The sequence below is a fragment of the Coregonus lavaretus genome, assembly GCF_964263955.1.
Source record: "Coregonus lavaretus genome assembly, chromosome: 36".
NCBI lineage: Eukaryota > Metazoa > Chordata > Actinopteri > Salmoniformes > Salmonidae > Coregonus > Coregonus lavaretus.
The window spans coordinates 7,632,182-7,656,974 of NC_140023.1; the positions used below are offsets into that span (position 1 = coordinate 7,632,182).

General features: G+C 42.8%; 1 protein-coding gene across 1 annotated transcript in view; it reads right to left on the minus strand.

Annotated features, from left to right (window-relative positions):
• Nucleotides 1-24,793, minus strand: part of LOC311110746 (protein bicaudal C homolog 1-A-like) — an 85,246-nt gene that overhangs the window by 22,582 nt on the left and 37,871 nt on the right. The window contains exons 3-7 of the mRNA XM_084153304.1: nucleotides 22,912-22,981; nucleotides 10,400-10,479; nucleotides 7,877-8,035; nucleotides 4,881-4,934; nucleotides 873-1,055 (exon numbers count right to left, since the gene is read on the minus strand). Coding sequence (XP_084009430.1) covers nucleotides 873-1,055; nucleotides 4,881-4,934; nucleotides 7,877-8,035; nucleotides 10,400-10,479; nucleotides 22,912-22,981 — 546 coding nt within the window. The remainder of the gene's footprint in view (nucleotides 1-872; nucleotides 1,056-4,880; nucleotides 4,935-7,876; nucleotides 8,036-10,399; nucleotides 10,480-22,911; nucleotides 22,982-24,793) is intronic.

Genomic DNA, 24,793 nt, shown 5'->3' on the forward strand with positions numbered 1-24,793 from the left:
CAATACAATCAGTCAATCTGCAGAATCGAGTAATATTTCGATTAGTCTTTTCTTACAGTGTGCGGACAAATGTCGAGGCGCTCTGCTCAAAGGAGCTAGCAAAGGTGAGTGAGTGACTGTGTGTGGACAGCACTCTCAACTAAAGTTACCCACTGGGGCAAGGGAAAACACAGTTATGGCAAAAGAGCAGGAAGAAAAACCAATTAGAAAAACCAAGAGTGTCCACTCTGCGCTAGTGAACCAACAACATTTCAACCATAGTTTCCACCAAAGTAAACCACTGTTTTTCAATGTCACCTGGCAGCCAACAGAATGGTCTGATTCTCTGCCTCCTCTGCCTCTGCAAACAATCACTAGATTAATAGGAAGGACTTCCAATGGAACTCCAGCCTGAGGCCAGCACAGTAATCCACAGTGGTTTTGGCAGACCCCTTTTACAGAGCAAGGTCTCCCACTACATAGCATACATACTCCCCCACAACCCCCAATCTGGCCAGCATCCCAAGTCAAAATGACCCCCTCCACCCGTCCACTAACTCAACTCCCCTAGGTTGGGTTGTATTGAGGGTCAGAGTGCGGGTGGGTCAGTGGGAGGTGGGTGGTGGGTCCGGGGATGTTGGGTTGAGTGGTGAGCAAGGCTCCAGACGACTTATATTAGACATTTAATCAGGAGGGAGATTTACTTGCTCATGGGTTAGAGAACAGTGCTTGGTTTTAAAGGCAACAGTACTGTAATTCCCACTAGGGAGCTGACCAAGCAACCCTCTGGTCACAGCAGTCCACTTCTCTAACCACTAGGCCCCAACCCCTTCTGTTCTGTAAGTACTGTGGTGTATTGGTGGGTAGATGTGAGGGGTGTAGCTGGGCCTCACCTTGACGGCACTAGAGTTGTTCTGGGAGCCGCGGACCACTCCGGTGGTCCCGTAGAGACGTGTGGGGGGCTTGAAGGAGACGTTGAGGTTGTATGTCTGGGTGATGTGCTGCACTGTTGGGGAGCCTGGGTCAGGCTGCACGATGGCCGGCAACTCAAACGACAGAACCAGAGGGAGCAGCTCCTGAGAATGATTAAGATGAATAGACGAAGAGAAAGAGTGTGAGAGAGTTACAGAAAGAGAGAGAGAAAGGGAGAGAGAGAGCGTCATACATACAGTCAGTGGTGTAAAGAAAATAAGTAAAAATACTATTTAAGTTGTTTTCTGGGGTATCTGTACTAAACTATTTATATTTTGGACAACTTTTACTTCACTACAGTCCTAAAGAAAATATGTACTTTTTACTCCCATACATTTTCCCTGACACCCAAAAGTACTAGTTACATTTCGAATGCTCAGGTAGGACAGCAATATGGTCCAATTCATGCACCTATCAATATAACTCATTGCCATCCCTACTGCCTCTGATCTGGCGGAGTCAATAATCTCAAATACTGCGTTTGAGTGTTGGAGTGTTCCCGACTGTCCGTAATTTAAATTAAAAAAATCTGCAGAAATCGCTCCTACATGTTCTGGTTGCTAAAATTCGAATAGTTCGCCTAATTTCAGTTTATATGACAAAACAAGCAAGTATAGTGTAGAGAATCATTGTACCATCTAAACCGCTGTGAAAAATATTTTCCAGAACAAAAAATATTGTATTTTCAGCTGTTTGAAGCTGGTGTACAAAACTGAAAGTAAAAGATGCAACAACGAAAATTAAGAACGGGAAACATAGAAATACTGCACATAGAACAGTTCTACTGCTTCTTAGACTTGCTATAAATGAGAATGACAGATTTATAACTAACATTTCTATGTGAATTTGGTCAGTTCGCCCAAACAGTTACATACTGCAGCTTTAATATAAGGAATTTGATGAATAGCATTTACTTTTACTCAAGTATGACAATTGAGTACTTTTTCCACCACTGCATATAGTTATTGCCATTACCATCATCATACTATCTTTTTGCCACAAGTGCAAACTTTACGCAATTGCCCTGTAGTATGTAACGGAGTCCATTAGAATAGTGAAACAGTAAAAACATAAAGAGTGAAAACGTTGAGAGAGATCTCTTTACATAGGGTTGGCATGTGCACATCTACACAGACATAACATGTCCCACTTCAGCTGGGAGGGGCAAAACATGGCATAGAAATGTTTTAACTCAATAAAACCACTAACTGCTGTCTATCACAATGGGTTCAACTATGCCAGTACTCACTAGGGACCTAAGGCATTACGCGTTTCATCACACACATTCTACAGCAGACTTCCATTGGGAGCTGATTAAACATACAGTACAACACTGCAGTACCAGATCATGTCTGCTCCTAGACGGTCTGTTCATACTCAGACTGTAAATGTTAAGGTAAAGTCACTAAATAATACATCAAGTCACGCCATCACAGAGAACAGAGACTAAAAGTGGACTCCATCATTCAAATCACAGCAGTCATTCAAACAGCCTAGACAGAGGCCAGGAGATTTTGTTGACAAGTTCACACACACACACACACACACACACACACACACACACACACACACACACACACACACACACTTATCCAAACACTCCGTCTTGGGCAGTACGCCATAGCTTAGGCTGCCAGAGAAGGACAAACAGCATGAATTACTCTGACCAAAGAAATGCACCCATGATTAATCCCATATGTTTCTGGGCCTACTTTTATATCACGTTTCAGGAGTTCCACTGTAAAGTCAGAGTCAGTGAGTATGGAAACACAGAGAGGACAAACAGAACGGCCCAACCAGGCGCTGAATGAAGAACGGCTCAGACAGAACTACCATAAGCTTTTTAAAACGGGTCTTCCGGGCAACTTTAAGCTTCATATGTATTCAATCTGGAGGTGTGCATGAGTTCTGCAGACACAAGGACAGAATGGCAAATATTGTTTAAAGACTGTATAACGACTGCACAAAGTCTAAATACAGACTAAAGCGTTCATCATACACAATCAAGCCTTCAAGGGCCACGGTACAACTCAATTTGAGCCTTCCCTTTAAAACAGCTAGAAGACCAAAGTTCCGGCACAAACAAGGGAATTTCCACATCTGCACTACAGGGAAGGGAAAACCCATCCAATCCATCCAATCATTGTTTTGGTCACAGGCAGAGACAGATGAGGCCACCCAGGATCATGTACTGTTAACCCAAACAGCACAGAGGCTGCTCTGGAACAAACAAACTATGAAAGGTAAACTCTAAACCCTGCTGCTAGAGGAACAGTGTATATCGAAGTGGCGACCGACTGTGATTCATTTCTTTTCATTCATTTCTTATTGCAGCCAACATCCGTACGAAGCAAAATAGGGTTTTTATTTGGGTGAAGGGTTGGAGGGTTGTTGGACGTTTGGGTTAAGGGTAGCTGGGTAGGTGTTAATACTGTATGTGGGGTGGCTTTACAGATGTTGTCATATGGTTGGGCAGTATGAAGGGAATAGGCCAAAGGGTACAGGTGTGAATAGTTGTACTGAGTGGCATGAGTAAGAACAGGGTACAGGTTTGGGTAGTAGCTGGGCTGCTGTTTGGGGCAAGGGGTGCTAAGTGATTGGGTGGACTGGTAGAGTATGGCTGCTAGGTGTTTGGCTTTGGGAGGCGAGGATTCACGTTTGGACTGACAGAAGCAGGCAGGTTGTCTGAGAGGAAAGCAGTCTTTGATCCTCCCAACTCATCCGCTGGCTGTGTGTTCTTTGGAGCTATTACAGCTTATTTTATAAACCCCTTCCTACATCTCTCTCTCTCTCTCTCTCTCTCTCTCTCTCTCTCTCTCTCTCTCTCTCTCTCTCTCTCTCTCTCCCCCCCTTTCCCCCCCTCCCTCCCTCCTTCCCTCCTTCCCCCTCCCCCCTCTTTCTTTCCCTCCCTCCCTCTTTCCCTCCCTCCCTCCCTCTCTCCCTCCCTCTTTCTCTCCCTCTCTCTCTCTCTCTTTCCCTCTCTCCCTCTTTCCCTCCCCCTCCCTCCCTCTTTCCCTCCCTCCTTCCTCCTCCCCCCTCTCTCTCCCTCCCTCTTTCCCTCCCTCCCTCTCCCTCTCTCCCTCCCTCCCTCTCCCTCTCTCTCCCTCTTTCCCTCCCCCTCCCTCCCTCTTTCCTTCCCTCCCTCTTTCCCTCCCTCCCTCCCTCCTTCTTTCCCTCCCCCTCTCTCCCTCCCTCTTTCCCTCCCTCCCTCCCTCTCCCTTCCTCTTTCCCTCCCTCCCTCCTTCCGCCTCCCTCCCTCCCTCCCCTCCCTCTTTCTCTCCCTCTTTCCCTCCCTCCCTCTTTCCCTCCCCCTCTCCCTCCTTCCCCCTCCCTCCTTCCCTCCCCCTCTCCCTCCTTCCCCCTCCCTCCCACTTTCTCTCCCTCCCACTTTCTCTCCCTCCCACCCTCCCTCCCTCCCTCTTTCTCTCCCTCCCTCTCTCCTTCACCCTCCCTCCCTCTTTCTCTCCCTCCCTCCCTCTTTCTCTCCCTCCCTCCCTCCTTCTTTCCCTCCCTCCCTCCCCCTCCCTCCCTCTTTCCCTCCCTCCCTCTTTCCCTCCCTCCCTCCCTCCCTCCCCACTCGGAGAGGAAGCACGTGCGTGCGAAGAATTGCGATGGCGGAGAAACAAGAGGAAGGTCTGGACCGCAGAGGCTCACACGAGTGGAATGGCCCTCCGCCCTCTGACATGGGTCAGGAGCTCTACCAAGCCAGACGCACTGTGTACTGGACTTGAACCGTTTCCTGTGTGCCCTGTTCCACATGGGCTACAGCCAGAGCATTACCACAGAGTTCACAGGCTCCACAGCTAACACATGCAGTTAAAAGACAACTAAAGGATGACTGTAGTGACACATGCTTACAATAACAGCCTGTTCAGAGTTCTATAGTTCAGACCTCAGAGAGACCGCCATAGAAATGACATCCAACTTACCCTGATTTTGGCTCGAGCTGCCTCTACCCCTCCTGGCTGGCCTGCAATGGACACCTGTTCAGATGGACAGACAGAAGTCATTGTTATAGTTTAGCTATTACCGTTACATCAAAACTGGAATCTAAAGCCGTGAAAAGAGGCCATTTAGTCCTGTCATTCTCATTTTATTTGCATGTTTACATTTTAGTCATTTAGCAGACGCTCTTATCCACAGCGACTTACAGTTAGTGCGTTCATCTTAAGATAGCTAGGTGGGACAACCACATGTCACAGGCATAGAAAGTACATTTTTCCTCAATAACGTAGCTGTCAGTAGAGTCAGCTAGAAGGGGGATGGGGTGGGGGTAGGGTTGGGAGGATTATTTAAGATACTGTTTGAAGAGGTAGGTTATGTTATGTTTTTCATCACAACCCTATCAGAATAACACCATAAAGAGGAAGATGGTTTGGAGGCTTTTACCATCTTTAAGAACTCAGACCCACAATTAAAAACACAGGCCCACCCATTGCCTTTCAACACTTTACATGCTGACTGTGTGCCTGCGACTAAAATAATTGTGACATAAATAAAATAAAAGCCTTTATTAGATATCCTGCCAGCGGATCCGTAATCTCTCGCCTCCTCTCTCCCTTTTCAAGCCTTTCATCGGTAACTCACTGTAATGGAGAAAACCAGGCTTTGGCCGACAGAGCCATCACTCTGGCCAAATTTAATCAGCACTTCTGAACAAACGAAGCCCCTTTCTTTAAGACCAGCTGGTAACAAAACTTGTGAAAGAAAAGAAAGAAAATGGCAATAGGAAAAAAAGCAGTCCTTTAAGTGGACCACAACCAATATCAAATCCTCAGGATGCTTAATGAGTGACAACAAGAAATATATAATGATAACTTTATCCCATTACTTAACAATATCAAAGCAGATCTAATTAGATGGAAAAATCTTCCCATCAATCTTTCAGGTAGAATAAACCTCTTCAGAATGGCATGGCTGCCAAAGTGTTTATATTTATTCTCGGTAATCCCAATCACCCCACTGAAGACATTCTTTAAAAAAGTATACTTAAGCAATAAGGCCTGAGGGGGTGTGGTATATGGCCAATATACTACGGCTAAGGGCTGTTCTTAAGCACGACGCAACGCGGGACTATCATTTGTTTTTCAACAGGACGATGACTCAAAACACACCTCCAGGCTGTGTAAGGGCTATTTGACCAAGGAGAGTGATGGAGTGCTGGTTACCAACATAATTAGAGCAGTAAACATTTATGTTTTGTCATACACATGGTATACAGTCTGATATACTACAGCTTTCGGTCATAACAAACTTTATATGGGCAAATAAAACTCATAGAATAAAAAGGAACGTTTTACATCTTCCTAAGTCTGAGGGTGGTTTTAACCTTCCATACTTGGAATTCTATCAACTCACCACCCAAAGCTTTTACTTGCGACATATAGTTAAATGCACTAAAGAGGAACAATGGATACATATTGAAGCTGCGCATGCTCATCCCCAGAATATTTTCATGTCTATCTTCAAAGGATAAAGCTAAGAACATTAACAACTTCATAGTTAAGAACACTATAACAATATGGAAGAAAATGAAACGTATTCTACATGAACCAATATCACTCCCTAAAAAAACAACCCTATGTAACAATCCTTGAATAGCTTTTCATTATTTACAGATAAAATTGGTGACGGAGAGTGATGCGTGAGCAGGTGGGTCTGGGCAGGTGTGATGTCATTGGTAGGGTTGGTATACAGAAGATAGCCCTATTTGGTAAAATACCAAGTCCATATTATGGCAAGAACAGCTCAAATAAGCATAGAGAAATGACAGTCCATCATTACTTTAAGACATGAAGGTCAGTCAATCCGGAACATTTCAAGAACTTTGAAAGTTTCTTCAAGTGCAGTCGCAAAAACCATCAAGCGCTATGATGAAACTGGCTCTCATGAGGACCGCCACAGGAAAGGAAGACCCAGAGTTACCTCTGCTGCAGAGGATAAGTTCATTAGAGTTAACTGCACCTCAGATTGCAGGCCAAATAAATGCTTCACAGAGTTCAAGTAACAGACACATCTCAATATCAACTGTTCAGAGATAGACTGCGTGGCCTTCATGGTTGAATTGCTGCAAAGAAACCCCTACTAAAGGACACCAATAATAAGAAGAGACTTGCTTGGGCCAAGAAACACGAGCAATGGACATTAGACCGGTGGAAATCTGTCCTTTGGTCTGATGAGTCCAAATTTGAGATTTTTGGTTCCAACCGCCGTGTCTTTGTGAGACATAGAGTAGGTGAACGGATGATCTCTGCATGTGTGGTTCCCACCGTGAAGCATGGAGGAGGAGGTGTGATGGTGCTTTGCTGGTGACACTGTCAGTGATTTATTTAGAATTCAAGGCACTCTTAACCAGCATGGCTACCACAGCATTCTGCAGCGATACGTCATCCCATCTGGTTTGCGCTTAGTGGGACTATCATTTGATTTTCAACAGGACGATGACTCAAAACACACCTCCAGGCTGTGTAAGGGCTATTTGACCAAGGAGAGTGATGGAGTGCTGCATCAGATGACCTGGCCTCCACAATCACCCGACCTCAACCCAATTGAGATGGTTTGGGATGAGTTGGACCGCAGAGTGAAGGAAAAGCAGCCAACAAGTGCTCAGCATATGTGGGAACTCCTTCAAGACTGTTGGAAAAGCATTCCTCATGAAGCTGGTTGAGAGAATGCCAAGAGTGTGCAAAGCTGTCATCAAGGCAAAAGGTGGTTACTTTGAAGAATCTAAAATCTAAAATATATTTTGATTTGTTTAACACTTTTTTGGTTACTACATGATTCCATATGTGTTATTTCATAGTTTTGATGTCTTCACTATTATTCCACAATGTAGAAAATAGTAAAAATAAAGAAAAACCCTTGAATATGTAGGTATGTCCAAACTTTTGACTGGTACTGTATACGGTGGTGTATCTCTCCGTACCTGGTTGCTCTTCTCCGCCTGGTTGTTGCGGTTGGAGTCAGGGAAGTGGATGTGGCAGCCTGTGTCCTCCATCACCTTCTTGATGTTGTTGCCTCCCTTGCCGATGACGTGGGAGTGCTCTGTGTGGGACACGTCCATCTTAAGGGTTACCCTGTTACTCTGCTGGGGGAGAGGAAGGAAGGGAAGACACTCTTCTTAAGCATGGCCTGCCAGACAATGTACACTTAATAGTGAATGATATGATATAAATCTAACATGCATAAATATTCAATTCTACACCAACATATATGACTGTAAACCATGACAATATTGTGAATATTGACACAGCTTAAATATTGACATGGCTTGAAAGCTCCTCGGCTAATAAGCAAACGGGCCAGAACAAAACTTTCTATCAGTCTATAATAGTAGAATGACTTATAATAGTAGAATGACTTATAATAGTAGAATTCCTTTGAAGACAAATAGGATGGATCTCTTCTACCCACACCCCTGGCTCTGGTCCGACAACACTGCCAGGCAGATGGGTCCAGCATGAGAAGCTAGAAGCTAGAAGCTAATACCAGTCCCCAATGCTCCACTTAGAGGCATGTGGAACATAACCAATCACATCCAACTTAAGCCCTTTCAGATGGCTAATTACATAGAGCTAAAGCAGATGAGCCTAAAAGTATGTTGTTGTTTACAAATGTTGCTTCAAAAAGTTTTTTTGACAAATCCATTGATATTAATGCCAGCTAATCATAGTTGTTCCATATTGAACTTATTGGGGTGCAATATGTAGCCAATCATGTGTTGACCGTGTGCTAGAGGTCTTCACGGGTCCAAGAAGTTGGACCTGTTCCATAACGGACCTGGGGCTTTCTCACCCGGACCCTATATGCATAAATACATTTTTAAAATATAGAGACCAGTTCCGAACGGACCCGAGGACAACTAGACCTGTTCCGTATAGACCTGGTTGGATCCAGACCCGGTCCGATCCAAGTGAAGGAAGTAGCAGAAAAGTCATTTTTTAAGCTACTTTATTAACCAGAGCTGATACAGCGTGAAAGGAGGGAGAGAGAGGTGCTGCTCTAGCTGGCGGGGAGGGGCCATACTGTGAGCGAGTGACACGGAGCAGGGAGGAGGGAGAGAGAGGTGCTGCTCTAGCTGGCGGGGAGGGGCCATACTGTGAGCGAGTGACACGGAGCAGGGAGGAGGGAGGGAGAGACAAGAGACAGCAACCAACCAAGCTGACTCGTGCTATAGTAGACTAATAGCTGCCATAACTTGGTTATTTATCATCAAATATGATTACGTAGTACCGGTCTTGACTGCATCAAACTGGGAGAAGCTAGTTAAGCTAGCTAACGTTAGCTAGGTAGGCTAATTGAGGCTGCAGTGCATGCGCTTTCTCATCCTACAGTTACAAATAACTACAACTCCATTCAGAATATTAGCTAAATAGCAGCCTACCTGTTGGCTTGTGGTGGTTTTAGGCTATCCTTCTCCTTTAACCTTTAATTCCATCTTCCATTGATTAGATATCTCCTAACTTTTGCCACAAGGAGGCTCTATGACTGTAGCCTATTGCCGCTTTGATGACTTGATTGGCCAACAAAAACAAAAACAACAACAACAAGCTACACGCGTCACACTCCTCTCTCGTGAAAAGCAAGAGAAACAGCATAAATTATACAATTTCTCTCTCTCCCTCTCTTCCCCTCTCTCGCTCTCTCCCTCTACTGCAGCAGTTGCGTTCGGACCTGTACGGGCCCTTCCGGACAAGTCAGTTAAAATTACACATACCCGAGACCCATGACAATCATATCAGATCTGACCCAGACCCGTGACATTATTTAGAATTCTGAATCCGAACCTGCTCGGGTCCCGGATGGGGTCTCGGGTATTCGGGTACAGGTGGATCCGTGAAGACCTCTACCGTGTGCAGAGAAAATACTTCAGTGTTATGATAAAACTCGCCCACAGGGGGTGCTATGGTGTGCCCATTTTGGGATGAGGATGTTTGTTGCCATAGAGACAAGACTTGCACCATGCCAAGCCATTACACACTCAGGAAATGAAGCACTGGCCACCTTGGTGGCAAGTCATATTACAAGTCTGAGACTGTAGCCTGTCATTTGAACTCTGTTGGCAATGGAGTGAGTGTGCCAAAGACGGTGTGAGAGAGAGGGAAAATGGACTGAGAAAGAGATGTGGGAGCGAGTTATTCCCTGAAAAGGTGCCCCCCTGCCACCTCAGTGAGCTCCCCGGGGCCTGTTCTCTCTCCATCCACCTCTCTTTACCTCCATCACTCTATTTCTCAGAGTGTTATTATCTATTTCTCAGTGTTATTATCAAGCTACTCAAATTGAAGAGGAACCAATTAGGAAGCAAACCAATGCTTTCTAGAGCATGAAATAACAGCCAGACACTCATTGGATCCATCTGTGTCTACAATCCTCTAGTTGATCACTTAGGGAGGGCAGTGTTGGTGTTGCTATGACAACAAAACAAAAACCTTCCTTCATTCATACGCACCTTTGTGTCGAGGACTGACATGATTCGGTCTTTGGCTTCCCTCACGTTGTCTCTCTTTCCACAAACCTTAATGTGCGGATCTGGAGGGAGAGAGAGAGGAGATGGAGAGGTTGAGTGAGAGAATAAAAAAGAGACAAAGAGAAAATGGTGGAGAGATCAAGCCTATATCGCAGGTGAATGAGTTGATGGCATCCGTTATGACATCAGACAAAGCACCGTTGGGGTAAATGCTCCTTTCAGATGTGATGACTCTCATTATAGGCTCTTACACAGCAATGTTGGATCACTGTCAGCCAGACAGTACTGGATACAAAGACAGAATAATTACTCCTTAAATTAGCCCAGAGATAAAGACAGTCCCATGTGTTTCACTTCATTCCTACAAACCTCATCCAGTCAATCAGTGCCAAAGGCGTAACACTGTTTGCCTGGTTAAATAAATGAAATCCTCCTCCAGTTGTCAAATACCAAGGTTGTGTCCTCTGAGTCAAGCTAAACTAAATAATACCTAAATGGCTACACACGTGTCTACTACATCACACGTGTCTACTACATCACACACGTTTCTACTACATCACACGTGTCTACTACATCACATATGTGTCTACTACATCACACGTGTCTACTACATCACACGTGTCTACTACATCACACGTGTCTACTACATCACAACTGTTCAGTCCAAAAACTGCAGAGAAAATATAAAATATCTGCAAATAATAATACATTATCTGGGCAAATACGTCAATTATTTGAGTAAACTGCACTTGTAGAGACCCTCTCAGCTCTTGTACAGAAATTCACAGCATAAATACACAGTGCTGCTAATGCTCATGACTGTAGAATCCATCTGGCCATGCAGCGAGCCAGCTCCTAGGAGCCCCCCTTTGTTGACTGTACGGAGGGGCAGGAAGTCAGTTAAGCGCCTTCCAGGAACCCCCCTCCCCACATACTCACCCCAAATAGCTCCGATTTACTTTGTATACTCCTACAGCAGAAAATATTTATATTCAGAGTTTGCTTACAAACACTTTATAGAACCCATTGACATTGGTTGGGTTTAGAGATTTTAGAGGTAATGAGCAGGAAAATGCAGGTAAAACCTGTTAAACAGAAGAGTAAATGTAAGCTATTACAGCAACCATCATTCAAATAAACAGAACAGTCCGTTATTGTATACTGCACTGTATAGGCCTAACACCACATCAAAGCTCCAATTACACAAACCAAACAGAAACTCTCCATAGAGTCACAAAACAAAAAGTAAGAGGAAAGCACATGAACTGGCCCTGGTCCCTACTGAGGAGAGATCTGGGTTGGCTGGGCTCTGGAATGCTGCTGCAGGGAAATGTTTAGGAGCCTCAGTGTTCCATTTTTTATGGGCCTGGGGGGGGGGATTGTGGGAGCAGTGGAAGGCCGTGTGGATCTCGTCAGTGCGACATGGGATCTCCGTGACCTCAACGCTGAGGCAAGATCACAGAAGCGTAAAAAAAACCCAAAAATGCTATGAGAATAAAAAAACTAAACAAAAACAACCCAAATGCCTCAAGTCCACATTGGGTTACATCAAGATAGGAGTGGGCGCAGTCTGAGACAGAAAAACAAAGGAAAAACACAGCAGTATTAGAGGTGACCGACACAGCTTTGGTTCTAGGAAACATTCCAAACACACAGCTGTGACTAGAGACTGTACAGTCCACATCTACTTCCTCTGGTGGCATCTCACCAACAGAGGGCGTGTTGGCCTTCCGCTGCCCTAACCTGTACATCTGGTACTCATTAGTGGGGCTAAATGAGTGTTGCTATGTGTAACGTTGAACACCCCCAACTTTTTTTAAGTGAGCCGTGTGTACTCATATGATTGATTGTGGAATAGAAAATGAACACCTTAAGTGTTCATTTGGCACACAAAACACCTAGAAAAACTAAAATATGGCAATACAGCTACGAAGAAAGGTCTTGGTAGTTGACACTTGACAAAAAATGAACAATTTGACCTCTCTCTGCTTACTGGAAAATGTTCTAGTATGGGTTTACACCCTGAAGTTTCACACAAACACTGAATAAAAGTCAATTTGGATTGAGGTACCTCTTTAAAAACATCTGCAAAATGACTGAAAGACGAAGAAAGATTGGGGAAAGAATGGCGGCTGAACAAACGTAAAAAGTTGGAAGTTGAGTTCAGGTTAAACGTCTTGCTGCTGTCCCGATTTCCCGAAAAGCAAAACATTTTCCAAATGATTCCCGTGCGTAAAGAGTGCCCGCCTTGACCAAATTCCATGAACTTGGACAACTCGCACAAAATATGAATATGTCTAACCTCTCCAATGTTGATTGGAATAGTATAAAGCCCTATTTAAACTTCTACCTTTGCTTACATGTTGCCTGTGATCACTCTGGCAGAACTGAAGAAGCAGGACACAAATATGTTTTCCTACACGCGAGCATGGCCATAGGCCACTTCAACATAAGGAGAGGAAAGGCTCCACGCGTTATATACGTGCATAGACATCGTTACCACTGCTAGAAAACTTGGAAACAACGTGTTCTTTGTCATATCATCGCCTATAGATATTGATCAAAAATATTTGTCAAGAAACGTAGCCTACCTGAGCAAACCACACACTCGCCCGCCATAATCATAAGTGTGTGGAGATTGACTTATCTGTATGTAGCCATTTCAAATGTGCCACCAATGAACAAAAATATAAATGCAACATGCATCAATTTCAAAGATTTTACTGAGTTACAGTTCATATAACAAAATCAGTCAATTTAAATACATTAATTAAGCCCTAATCTATGGATTTCACATGCCTGGGAATACAGGTATGCATCTGTTGGTCACAGATATCTTAAAACAAGGTAGGGGCGTGGATCAGAAAATCAGTCAGTATCTGGAGTGACCACCATTTGCCTCATGCAGCGGGACACATCTCCTTTCGCATAGAGTTGATCAGGCTGTTGATTGTGGCCTGTGGAATTTTGTCCCACTCCTCTTCAATGGCTGTGCGAAGTTGCTGGATATTGGCGGGAACAGGAACACGCTGTCGTAAACGTCGATCCAGAGCGTCCAAAATATGCTCAATGGGTAACATGTCTGGTGAGTATGCAGGCCATGGAAGAACTGGGACAATTTCAGTTTCCAGGAATTGTGTACAGATCCTTGCGGCCGTGCATTATCATGCTGAAACATGGCACGACAAATGGGCCTCAGGATCTTGTCATGGTATCTCTGTGCATTCAAATTGCCATCGATAAAATGCTATCGTGTTTGTTGTCCGTAGCTTATGCCTGCCCAAACCATAACCCCACCATGGGGCACTCTGTTCACAACGTTGACATCAGCAAACCGTTCGCGATGTCATACACGCTGTCTGCCATCTGCCCGGTACAGTTGAAACCAGGATTAATCCGTGAAGAGCACACTTCTCCAGCGTGCCAGTGGCCATCGAAGGTGAGCATTTGTCCACTGAAGTCGGTTAAGAGGCCGAACTGCAGTCAGGTCAAGACCCTGGTAAGGAGGACGAGCACACAGATGAGCTTCCCTGAGCCAGTTTCTGACAGTTTGTGCAGAAATTCTTCAGTTGTGCAAACCCACAGTTTCATCAGCTGTCCGGGTCGCTGTTCTCAGACGATCCCGCAGGTGAAGCCAGATGTGGAGGTCCTAAGCTGGCGTGGTTACACATGGTCTGCGGTTGTGAGGCCGGTTGGATGTACTGCCAAATTCTCTAAAACGACATTGGAGGCGGCTTATGGTAGAGAAATTAACAGTGTTGGGGAAGCTACTCTGAAAAGATAGTTTACCAAGCTACCAATGACTTTACACTGAAAGAAGTTAAGCGACACTAAATGTACCCCTACGGAAATATAGTTTACTTAACTAAAGTTACTTTGAAAAAGTAGTTCACTACATCCAAACTACTTTGTGAAAAATTATCAAAGGTAAATCTGTAATGTTATAGACCAGGGTTGGGGTCCATTCCATTTAAATTCCAGTCAATTCAAAAAAGTAAACAAAACTCCAATTCAAATTCAAAATTTTCATCACTGAAAAGCATTGAAGAGAATTTGAATTTTAGTGTACTTACTGAATTGACCCCAACCCTGTCATAGACTATAAATTGCAAGAACAAATCACTTTGGGCTCATATGTTAACCTCTACTGGATGGATGTCCCGAAATCGGAACAGTTGTTGCTCAATACGGATAATGTGACTTCAATGACGTTGTAAACAAAAGCACATTTTCACGGACATATACATGTCTTATATGGTCAGAAAGCTTAAATTATTGTTAATCTAGCTGCAGTGTCCAATTTACAGTAGCTATTACAGCAAAAACATACCATGCTATTGTTTGAAGATAGTGCACAACAAAACACTTTTATCAAGGCAACTGGTTTGATACATTCATCTCTGAAGGTAAATAATGTACTTACATTCAGTAATCTTGCTCTGATTTGTCATCCTGAGGGTCCCAGAGATAAAACGTAGCGTTGTTTTGTTTGATAAAATCCATTTTTATATCCTAACACGGTCCATATTGTATACAGCGTTTCACCTGAATTCCGATTAGCTGAACTTGCAACAAAACATTTCAACGTAATATAAACGCTACACCTTGTTTCACCCAGTCAAGTTAGGTTTTTCTGCAATCCTCAAATACTCTAGAAGGCGACCGAACATGTTCCATGACGCATCTGCATGACGCATTTGTTTAGAAAATTGACATGATTACACACCAATGAGACGGGCGCTGTTCAATTGATTGACTGTATCTTGGTCCAATGACCACCTATCGGTTTGAAACATAGCTAGCTAGATAGCCAATGAGCTGGGCTTTACAGGAGTATGTGATGGTCCTTTGTGTGAGTAAAAGCCATTGTGCTGAGCTCGCGCACAACAACATACATTGGGCAGATAAAATCGTATTTACGCACGCACGCTTGATTAGTTCTACCAAGTTTATTGCTATGTTAGAAAGTACAACATGGCTAATAAAACAGAAAAAGCTCAATCGAAGTATACAGATTTGGACGAGATTATTGGAGAAATCGATCGGGAAAGTGACATAGAAATTGATGAGGACTCAGTGATTATACTGTAGACTCACGCTGATTTCTTTTGGATGGGAAAGACGTAACTTTAGACTGGTAAGTAAAATACTTTATTCTCATGCAGTTGTTTAAATGGTTGCATATTATTCATTTGAGATATTTTTATTTGATTGCTATATATACATAATCACATGAATGAAATATGTTTACCAATAGTAAATAGGGCACTCGAAAACCACAGGCACAGCATGTGATAGTCAACCTAAAATACACATTGGCTAGGGCTCGCCCCCCTGCTAAAATAATTGATGCAGGGCTCACCCCCTGCTAAAATAAAGGTTCAATAAAATAAGTAATAGTAAACTTGAGTTCATACTGATTTTTTAAAATCTCCTATAGTGCTAGAAACAATGTTTCAAGCCAGAATTAGGCAGGTCTGATGCCGAAAAAGGAGATTCTTGCCTACTTCACACATATTTAATTTAATTTTTGCAATAAAAGTAGTGTGTAGTTCTAGTAGTTAGCTACACCACTACATGGCAAACAAGTTATTAACTACTGAAAATCCTACTAAGATTTGAATTTAGATCAACTACCACCAAGCTAATGCAAAATGTAGTTAAATTTCTAGTTAAACTACATGTAGTTCACTACCAACTCAACACTGATGTTGGGTGATTAACTGCGCAACTTCGTAATGAGTTAAATGTAATTAAAGCCATATTAAATATCTTCCTTGATCACGAGGCTCGGTCTGACTTAGGCGCTGTTCATATGCTCTACCGTTCTTTTATATTGACAACTTGTCACGTCTTTTTTTTCGTGTATATTAAAGGTGCAAGTCACCACTGTGTGGCTGTGTGTCGAGTGTAGTGATAAAGGCCAAAAAGGTGTTCAAAAAGCCATGAATGAAGTCTTCCATTGTCATGCAAGGATGTCATTAATTAACTGATAGGCTACTATATCACATATTCTGAACAGAAAGTTTATCGGTCAAATGGGTAACAACCAAGTATAAAATAATGTTTAAAAAAAACAGTTAAACAATAAAATGCTGTCAAATCAAAACATATCCTAAGATGGACAGTCAGAGCATTTCCCACTGGTCATACAGTGGGGAAAAAAAGTATTTAGTCAGCCACCAATTGTGCAAGTTCTCCCACTTAAAAAGATGAGAGAGGCCTGTAATTTTCATCATAGGTACACGTCAACTATGACAGACAAAATGAGAAAAAGAAATCCAGAAAATCACATTGTAGGATTTTTTATGAATTTATTTGCAAATTATGGTGGAAAATAAGTATTTTCTCAATACTTTGTTATATACCCTTTGTTGGAAATGACACAGGTCAAACGTTTTCTGTAAGTCTTCACAAGGTTTTCACCCACTGTTGCTGGTATTTTGGCCCATTCCTCCATGCAGATCTCCTCTAGAGCAGTGATGTTTTGGGGCTGTCGCTGGGCAACACGGACTTTCAACTCCCTCCAAAGATTTTCTATGGGGTTGAGATCTGGAGACTGGCTAGGCCACTCCAGGACCTTGAAATGCTTCTTACGAAGCCACTCCTTCGTTGCCCGGGCGGTGTGTTTGGGATCATTGTCATGCTGAAAGACCCAGCCACGTTTCATCTGCAATGCCCTTGCTGATGGAAGGAGGTTTTCACTCAAATTCTCACGATACATGGCCCCATTCATTCTTTCCTTTACACGGATCAGTCGTCCTGGTCCCTTTGCAGAAAAACAGACCCAAAGCATGATGTTTCCACCCCCATGCTTCACAGTAGGTATGGTGTTCTTTGGATGCAACTCAGCATTCTTTGTCCTCCAAACACGACGAGTTGAGTTTTTACCAAAAAGTTATATTTTGGTTTCATCTGACCATATGACATTCTCCCAATCCTCTTCTGGATCATCCAAATGCACTCTAGCAAACTTCAGACGGGCCTGGACATGTACTGGCTTAAGCAGGGGGACACGTCTGGCACTGCAGGATTTGAGTCCCTGGCGGCGTAGTGTGTTACTGATGGTAGGCTTTGTTTCTTTGGTCCCAGCTCTCTGCAGGTCATTCACTAGGTCCCCCCGTGTGGTTCTGGGATTTTTGCTCACCGTTCTTGTGATCATTTTGACCCCACGGGGTGAGATCTTGCGTGGAGCCCCAGATCGAGGGAGATTATCAGTGGTCTTGTATGTCTTCCATTTCCTAATAATTGCTCCCACAGTTGATTTCTTCAAACCAAGCTGCTTACCTATTGCAGATTCAGTCTTCCCAGCCTGGTGCAGGTCTACAATTTTGTTTCTGGTGTCCTTTGACAGCTATTTGGTCTTGGCCATAGTGGAGTTTGGAGTGTGACTGTTTGAGGTTGTGGACAGGTGTCTTTTATACTGATAACAAGTTCAAACAGGTGCCATTAATACAGGTAACGAGTGGAGGAGAGAGGACCCTCTTAAAGAAGAAGTTACAGGTCTGTGAGAGCCAGAAATCTTGCTTGTTTGTAGGTGACCAAATACTTATTTTCCACCATAATTTGCAAATAAATTCATTAAAAATCCTACAATGTGATTTTCTGGATTTTTCTTTCTCAATTTGTCTGTCATAGTTGACGTGTACCTATGATGGAAATTACAGGCCTCTCTCATATTTTTAAGTGGGAGAACTTGCACAATTGGTGGCTGACTAAATACTTTTTTTCCCCACTGTACATATACATGTGTAAGTTACTGAACTAAGGTCTTTATCTAAACCAAAACAGTTTGAGTTTTTAGCATTGAAACTGCAGTTATCGAAAGCTGTGAAATTAGATTTAATAGGATGTTATAGACCTCCATCTGCAAAAGTAGAATCCCTGGATTCTCTGGCTGAACTGATGCGTGGTTGGGGAAAAAATGAAATTGTCCTTATAGGCGATTTAAACTGGGACTGGTTATCTCCAAACTCTGAGGCCATAAGACTGTGCAATACACTGAATTTTACTCAAATTATAAATGCAGTCACAAGACTCAATCCAAAAGACATCTCTAAGTCAACATTTATTGATGGTATTCTAACTAACAATCCACATAAATACTCGTCTGTTGGTATTTTCCCTAATGATTAAAGTGATCATTGTGCAGTTGCTTGCATTAGAGACACCAAAATCCCCAAAGTGCCCCCCGGTTCATAGTCAAACTTTATGCATGCAACTGGGCAAGGATTGTGCTTATTACAGACATCAAAGAGGCATTCTCCTATTTTCATTCCATGTTTTCTACTATCTGTGATAAACACGCCCCTCTCAAAAAATACCAAGTAAGATGTAGAGACAATCCCTGGTTTACAGGGGAATTATCTGATTTGATCCATATACGAAACACACAATGGGCCAAAGGCAGAAAGGGTAATTCCCAGGCTGAATGGCAGTTATTCAGGGCACTGAGAAATAAGTGCACCTTGTTAATACGGAAATGCAAATCTAGATTCTATTACGAATCTACCAAGGCAAACCTCAATAACCCAACGAAATTATGGAAAACCATTAAATCCATGAATGCTAACACAAACTCCTCTGGTCTTCCGCTGAAATTGACCTCAAATTCAATGGATGTGACTGACAAGAATAAACTGCTTGACATATTTAATGAGCATCTTGTTAAAGCTGGGCATTTATTTGATAATGAACTCCTTCCTAACATCTTGAATGAGGCTGTGAATGAAACTGTAGCATGCCGGCCTGTGGTTCATCTATTTCATTTTACCGAGATTGAGCTTTCAGAAGTTGTAAAGGCACTCAAATCTATTGATATTAAGAAAGCGGCTGGCCCGGATGATTTAAACCCTTATTTTCTAAAAATTGGTGCAGAGATCATTGCTGCCCCTCTCACTCATATATTAAATCTTTAATTGGCGAGTAATACCATTCCAAAAGTCTGGAAAGCAGCCTGTCACACCTTTACATAAGGGTGGAGATCCGTCCCAGTTGGATAACTATCGTCCCATATCTAAACTGTTCGCACTGGCAAAAGTTTTGGAAAACCTGGTGAACTCACAGTTGAAAGACTTTCTTTACAATAACTCAGTTTTATCTCAATTCCAGTCGGGTTTTAGAGCCAAGCATAGTCCAATTACTGCAGTAAGTAAGGTTGTAGGTGATATTCTAGATTCTCAGGACAAGGAATATCACTGTGTTTCACTTTTTATTGACTTATCGAAGGCCTTCGACACTGTTGACCATGCTCTGCTGTTGTATAGACTAAAAAAGGTTGGTTTAAGTGATCATGCATTGGATTGGTTCCAAAATGACCTTTCTGACAGAACACAGTGTGAAGCACGGTAGGGTATGACAAAAGGAGTTCCCCAGGGCTCCATTTTAGGTCCGATCCTTTTTACACGGTATATAAATGATATAGGGAAGACATTAGGGGGAAGACTGTTGACTCTGCAAATCTCCATCTGTATGCTGATGACACAATTATTTATTCTAGCACATCTAATATTGAGAAGGCTTTTTAGGACTTACAGTTGGATTTTGATGTTATTCAAAGGTAGCTTTTTGAATTGAAATTTGTGCTTAATGCAAGGAAAACAAAATGTATGGTTTTCTCTTCCCTGAAAGTAAACAGATGGAGTCACTTGCAGATTTTAACTATAAAAAGGCCAGCAAATTGATAGGGTCACCTCCTATAAGTATCTTGGGATTTGGTTAGATGAAAAGCTGAATTTTAAACAGCACATTGATAACTTGACCAAGAAACTGAAGTTGAAATTGGGTTTCTATTTTAGGAACAAATCTTGCTTTCAATGTTAGTCAGAAAGGATCTTGTTCAAATCACTTTTTTTTTAAATCAGTGCTGGATTATGGTGATATTGTCTATATGCAGGCCTCAGCAAGTGCCTTCAAAACTCTGGACACAGTGTATCATGGTGCTTTAAGATTTATTACAAATGCTAGGTCACTCACCCATCACTGTGATTTGTATGCTATGGTGCAATGGACCGCTCTCTCCACCAGGAGGCTAAAGCACTGGTACACTTGTGTACAAAGCATTGATAGGACAACTCCCTTTGTATCTCTGTTCCTTACTGACCAGATCAGTCACTCAATACAGTCTTCGTTCACAGTCGCTGCTGTCCTTGTCTGTTCCTAAGGCTAGAACTGAGATGGGGAAACAATATTTTTCCCATAATGTCCCTTCATCCTGGAACATGCTTCAAAATATATTAAGGTTAGGGGAGTTAGTGTCCTTGACTGTTTTTAAGACTCTGATTGACAACACTGTTTGTGAGCTGCAGTTGTTTCTAATCTTCAATTGTACCTGAAACTTGTGACACTTTGTCTTTTCTTTTTTTTTCTTTTTTTTTTTTGGGGGGGGGGGTATTTTACCCCCTTTTTCTCCCCAATTTCATGGTAACCAATTGGTAGTTACAGACTTGTCCCATCGCTGCAACTCCCGTATGGACACGGGAGAGGCAAAGGTCGAGAGTCGTGCGTCCCCCGGAACACAACCCAACCGAGCCGCACTGCTTCTTGACACAGTGCCCGCTTAACCCAGAAGCCAGCTGCACCAATGTGCCGGAGGAAACACTGTACACCTGGTGACCGAGTCAGCGTGCACTGCGCCCGGCCCGCCACAGGAGTTGCTAGTGCGCGATGGGACAAGAACATCCCTGCAGGCCAAACCCTCCCCTACCCTGGACGACGCTGGGCCAATTGTGCGCCGCCCCATGGGTCTCCTGGTTGCGACCGGGACACTTTGTCTTTTGTGCGTATTTTGTATTTTTCTGTAATATTTTATGTATACGCTGCTATTTTCCTGTTTTGCATTCTTGCCAGGTCACCCTCGCAAAATAGGTTTTTAACCTCAATGGGTCTTACCTGGTTAAATAAAGGTTAAATAAATAAATAAAAACATTGGCCACTTATTCTCATGGTGACATTTTCTGGTAAAGTGTAATATGAGCCTGCCTGCATCTCAGAGATACTGTTTCTCCTATGAATCACCTGACAGCATGTTGATGATGGCCTGTTCTAGGGGCTGGACTCTGGTCTTATCACACTGGTGCAGGTGGTAGTGATGCTAGCTGGAGGTGTTAAGGCAGTGCAGAGCCTGACACTTTGATGGAGAGGCAGAGGGGACCTGAACGAGGCCTTGCAAACACCTCTCACATTTGCTCCTGACTCACAGACATTATGAGGGCAGAGTAAAATACTACAAGCGTTGCTTTTCAGAGACAATGGCGACATCATGATTACATAAAGTGGGACAAATAGTCAGAGTTTTGACAACCCCCAATTTCAAAATGATTGACTTTCATAGACAGCTGGTGATGTTAATGGTAGTTTAATGTTCCAAATATCCAAGCCATAAGAGAGTGGAGAAACAGAATGGAATGGGGATCCAACATTTTGTCTCCTGTAGTTGTGTTGATGGCTATCCTCAGGTCAAACTCACAGGTGTAGGCTATCCAGTCATTCTGGGTAGATTACAGGGTTGATTATAGTACCTAGAAGTACTCTCTCCCCACTGGTTGTGAAGCACACATGGTCACAAATACATGTGTTTTTCCTCCAAAGGCAAAAAAATGCAGTGCATGCACTCATGAGATAACTGGAAGAGATTAGTGGAAATTGTTCATGCCTCCTCTTGGTTTACGTAATACTAAAAGGCTGACAGCCAACAAATCATAGGGCGGAAATGAAATGGACAAACTGCTCTCCCAATGGAAGTTAGATTTGTGAATGAACTTGGGAGGCTGGGTGGGACACACTCGCTAAATTGACTGGGGGTAGAAGAGCTGTTAAAAAGATTCCATTATAAACGCATTAACTTCGGGGATGAGTTCAGGAAGTTACATCAAGTTTTGGGATTTCACATCTGGCATGAAGACACACTGGCATTCCCTTGGGGACAACAAAGGGGCACGTCAAAACCAACCCCCCCGGACAAGCTTTAAATAGCTGTAGTGTTTTATTGGCAAACGAGCACTGGAAAAACTCAGCCATTACACGCACATAACTTCTAACTCAACGTCCCTCGTACAAACTTACAAACTTGTTTAAATTCTGACCAGAATTGCAAATCTGAAATGACTGACCAGAGAGAAGAAAAAGAGCTTTCATCTTTAAAACATACTCTTTTTTAAAGTAAGTGGTAAAAAGATGAATATACTGCTGCGACCTTGATGTACTTATCCCTTCTATAATTACTTACTTTTTCTTGATTATAAAAATTACTTAGGGGGGTCTATCAGGGGGAAAACAAACAAGCATATGTTGTTCTTGTAAATGAACTGATTTATAGTCTTAATGTATAGACATTATCACCATATATCTTCCACAAACAAACCTAAAGATCATCTACATCTGGGAATGAAAAAGCAACAGTGGAGCGAATTGTAGGGCAGTAAACAGGAGAGATGTTCTTTTTGATATAACCACAGCTGATCTGTATCTGTAGAATCAAAACAAACAACATTCACCTTTTTTGGACTTGGCTCCGATCTTCAGTTTGGAAGGCCACGCTATCTGTGTTTTGGTTTCATCCATGACCTGAAACAGATATTGGTCATATTCAATAAAAGGAAAAAGAAAGTGTCATTACATATCTATGTTCAATATACTGTACAGAAATGGAGATCAGAAAACCGATAACAGCGCCATAATTCTTCTTCTTTAGACTGCCTATACTGTAGTCTGTTTATTTGACAAATTTTACATGACAGATGATAACTGCATGGTACACATTGATATATACACACAATTTAACACAGGTGCCATTTTAAACATTCTCCTGCGGGCAGATTTTGCGTGTAGACCGAAGAATCTGCTGGGACTGAATGAGATGTGTGAGATAGTGAGCAGCATTACAATTTTGGGTTTTTTCGTCACTGGTTATATAGACGCATCAGGATTGGGCGAAGGGGGTGCTTAAACTGCTTCAACTCAAAGGGGGAGCTTTGGCTGAGAGTTTCCTTTTGAGAGGGTGGAGACTTCGTTTTGCCGGAACTCACAATTTATAACACGTATGAACGCAAAGGTTAATCACGCAGCTGACCAAATTACGTGAGATTTTACTTCAGGGTTAAGAGAGATTATTTTAAACATAACAGAGATCCAGCCTTAAATAAACAGTATTAAATGAGGACCACGTTCTAGTAAGCGTTGGCCAGAAACATTCAGAAGTCTTCTGTGTTAATGGCTGATTGAATGTGGCTTGAGGCTTGTCTAAACTTTGGACAATGCCTCACTGCCTCTACTGGCCTACAGCTCCTCTAACCTCTTGCCATGCTGACTTTGGAAAGCACCTATGAAGAGAGGTCTACCATCAACAATTTTCTAAAAAGGCCTTGCACTCTGAAGGAGAGAACGTGTGCGAAAGTCATAAACTCAAAAAAAGGAAACTGGAGAAATCAACCAGAACGGTTGAGAAATTGTATGATCCAGCCAAAACATGCCTTTTGATATAAGCTTACTGAAACAAATGTTTCCCAGCTGTACTCAGTGATGGAAAAAGCCGACATCTCCATATTTTCTGAAGTGAACTGGGTGTTAGGAAAACGTGAAACGTGTCAACTGCAATCTATGTGAGAACCCTTTGACTAGCCTACCCATCGTAACTAGGAGCATATGCACAAATGTGAAACAAAAAATAACGCCCAAAAAATAAAGAGCAAAGTCCAAGAGGACAAAGTGTGCTATTCTGAGGTACTACACGCCTCCTCCACACGCTCATGAGGCCGCTCACCTTCGCCTAACTTCCTGAACATCGACTGGGGATCAAACAGTTCAGCCCTGAGAAACATGAACCATCTGCATCGCCTTATGGAGACCTGCTGACTGGTGGTTCACATTAGAAACAAACATTTATGAAAACCATTCATCTCCAAAACACAGAGATCTGTCCTTGTCCTCAATTTCCTTGTTTTTACAAAAGGTTGTGTCGTGATTGTTTGCTTTAACGCGTACCGGGGGCTCATTTTTTTGATGGAGAAGGAATGCACTCAAGACTGGCTTGGACATGTGAGTGCCCTATGACTGTTCCCTCATGCAGTATGAAGCTGATCCATGTTCTTCCTGGGCTTCAGTGGTTATGCAAGGAACTCACATGGAAACCCATGCAGAGAGGGACAACATGCTTACTGTAAATGTCCCTCTCTATAGTCAGGATTGTACAATACTTACTCATTAGAGTAACTGTCACATTGCTAGATCTATGGTCCCTATTTATGTAATGCACTGCATTTCTCAGAAAAATACTAAAAGAACAGCCTTCATTCTGCAATTTTCTATCTTCATGCAACACAGTATTCATAGGGGAAATGTCCAAATTCCTCCATATGTTTGGGAAGTGGGCCTGCTTGG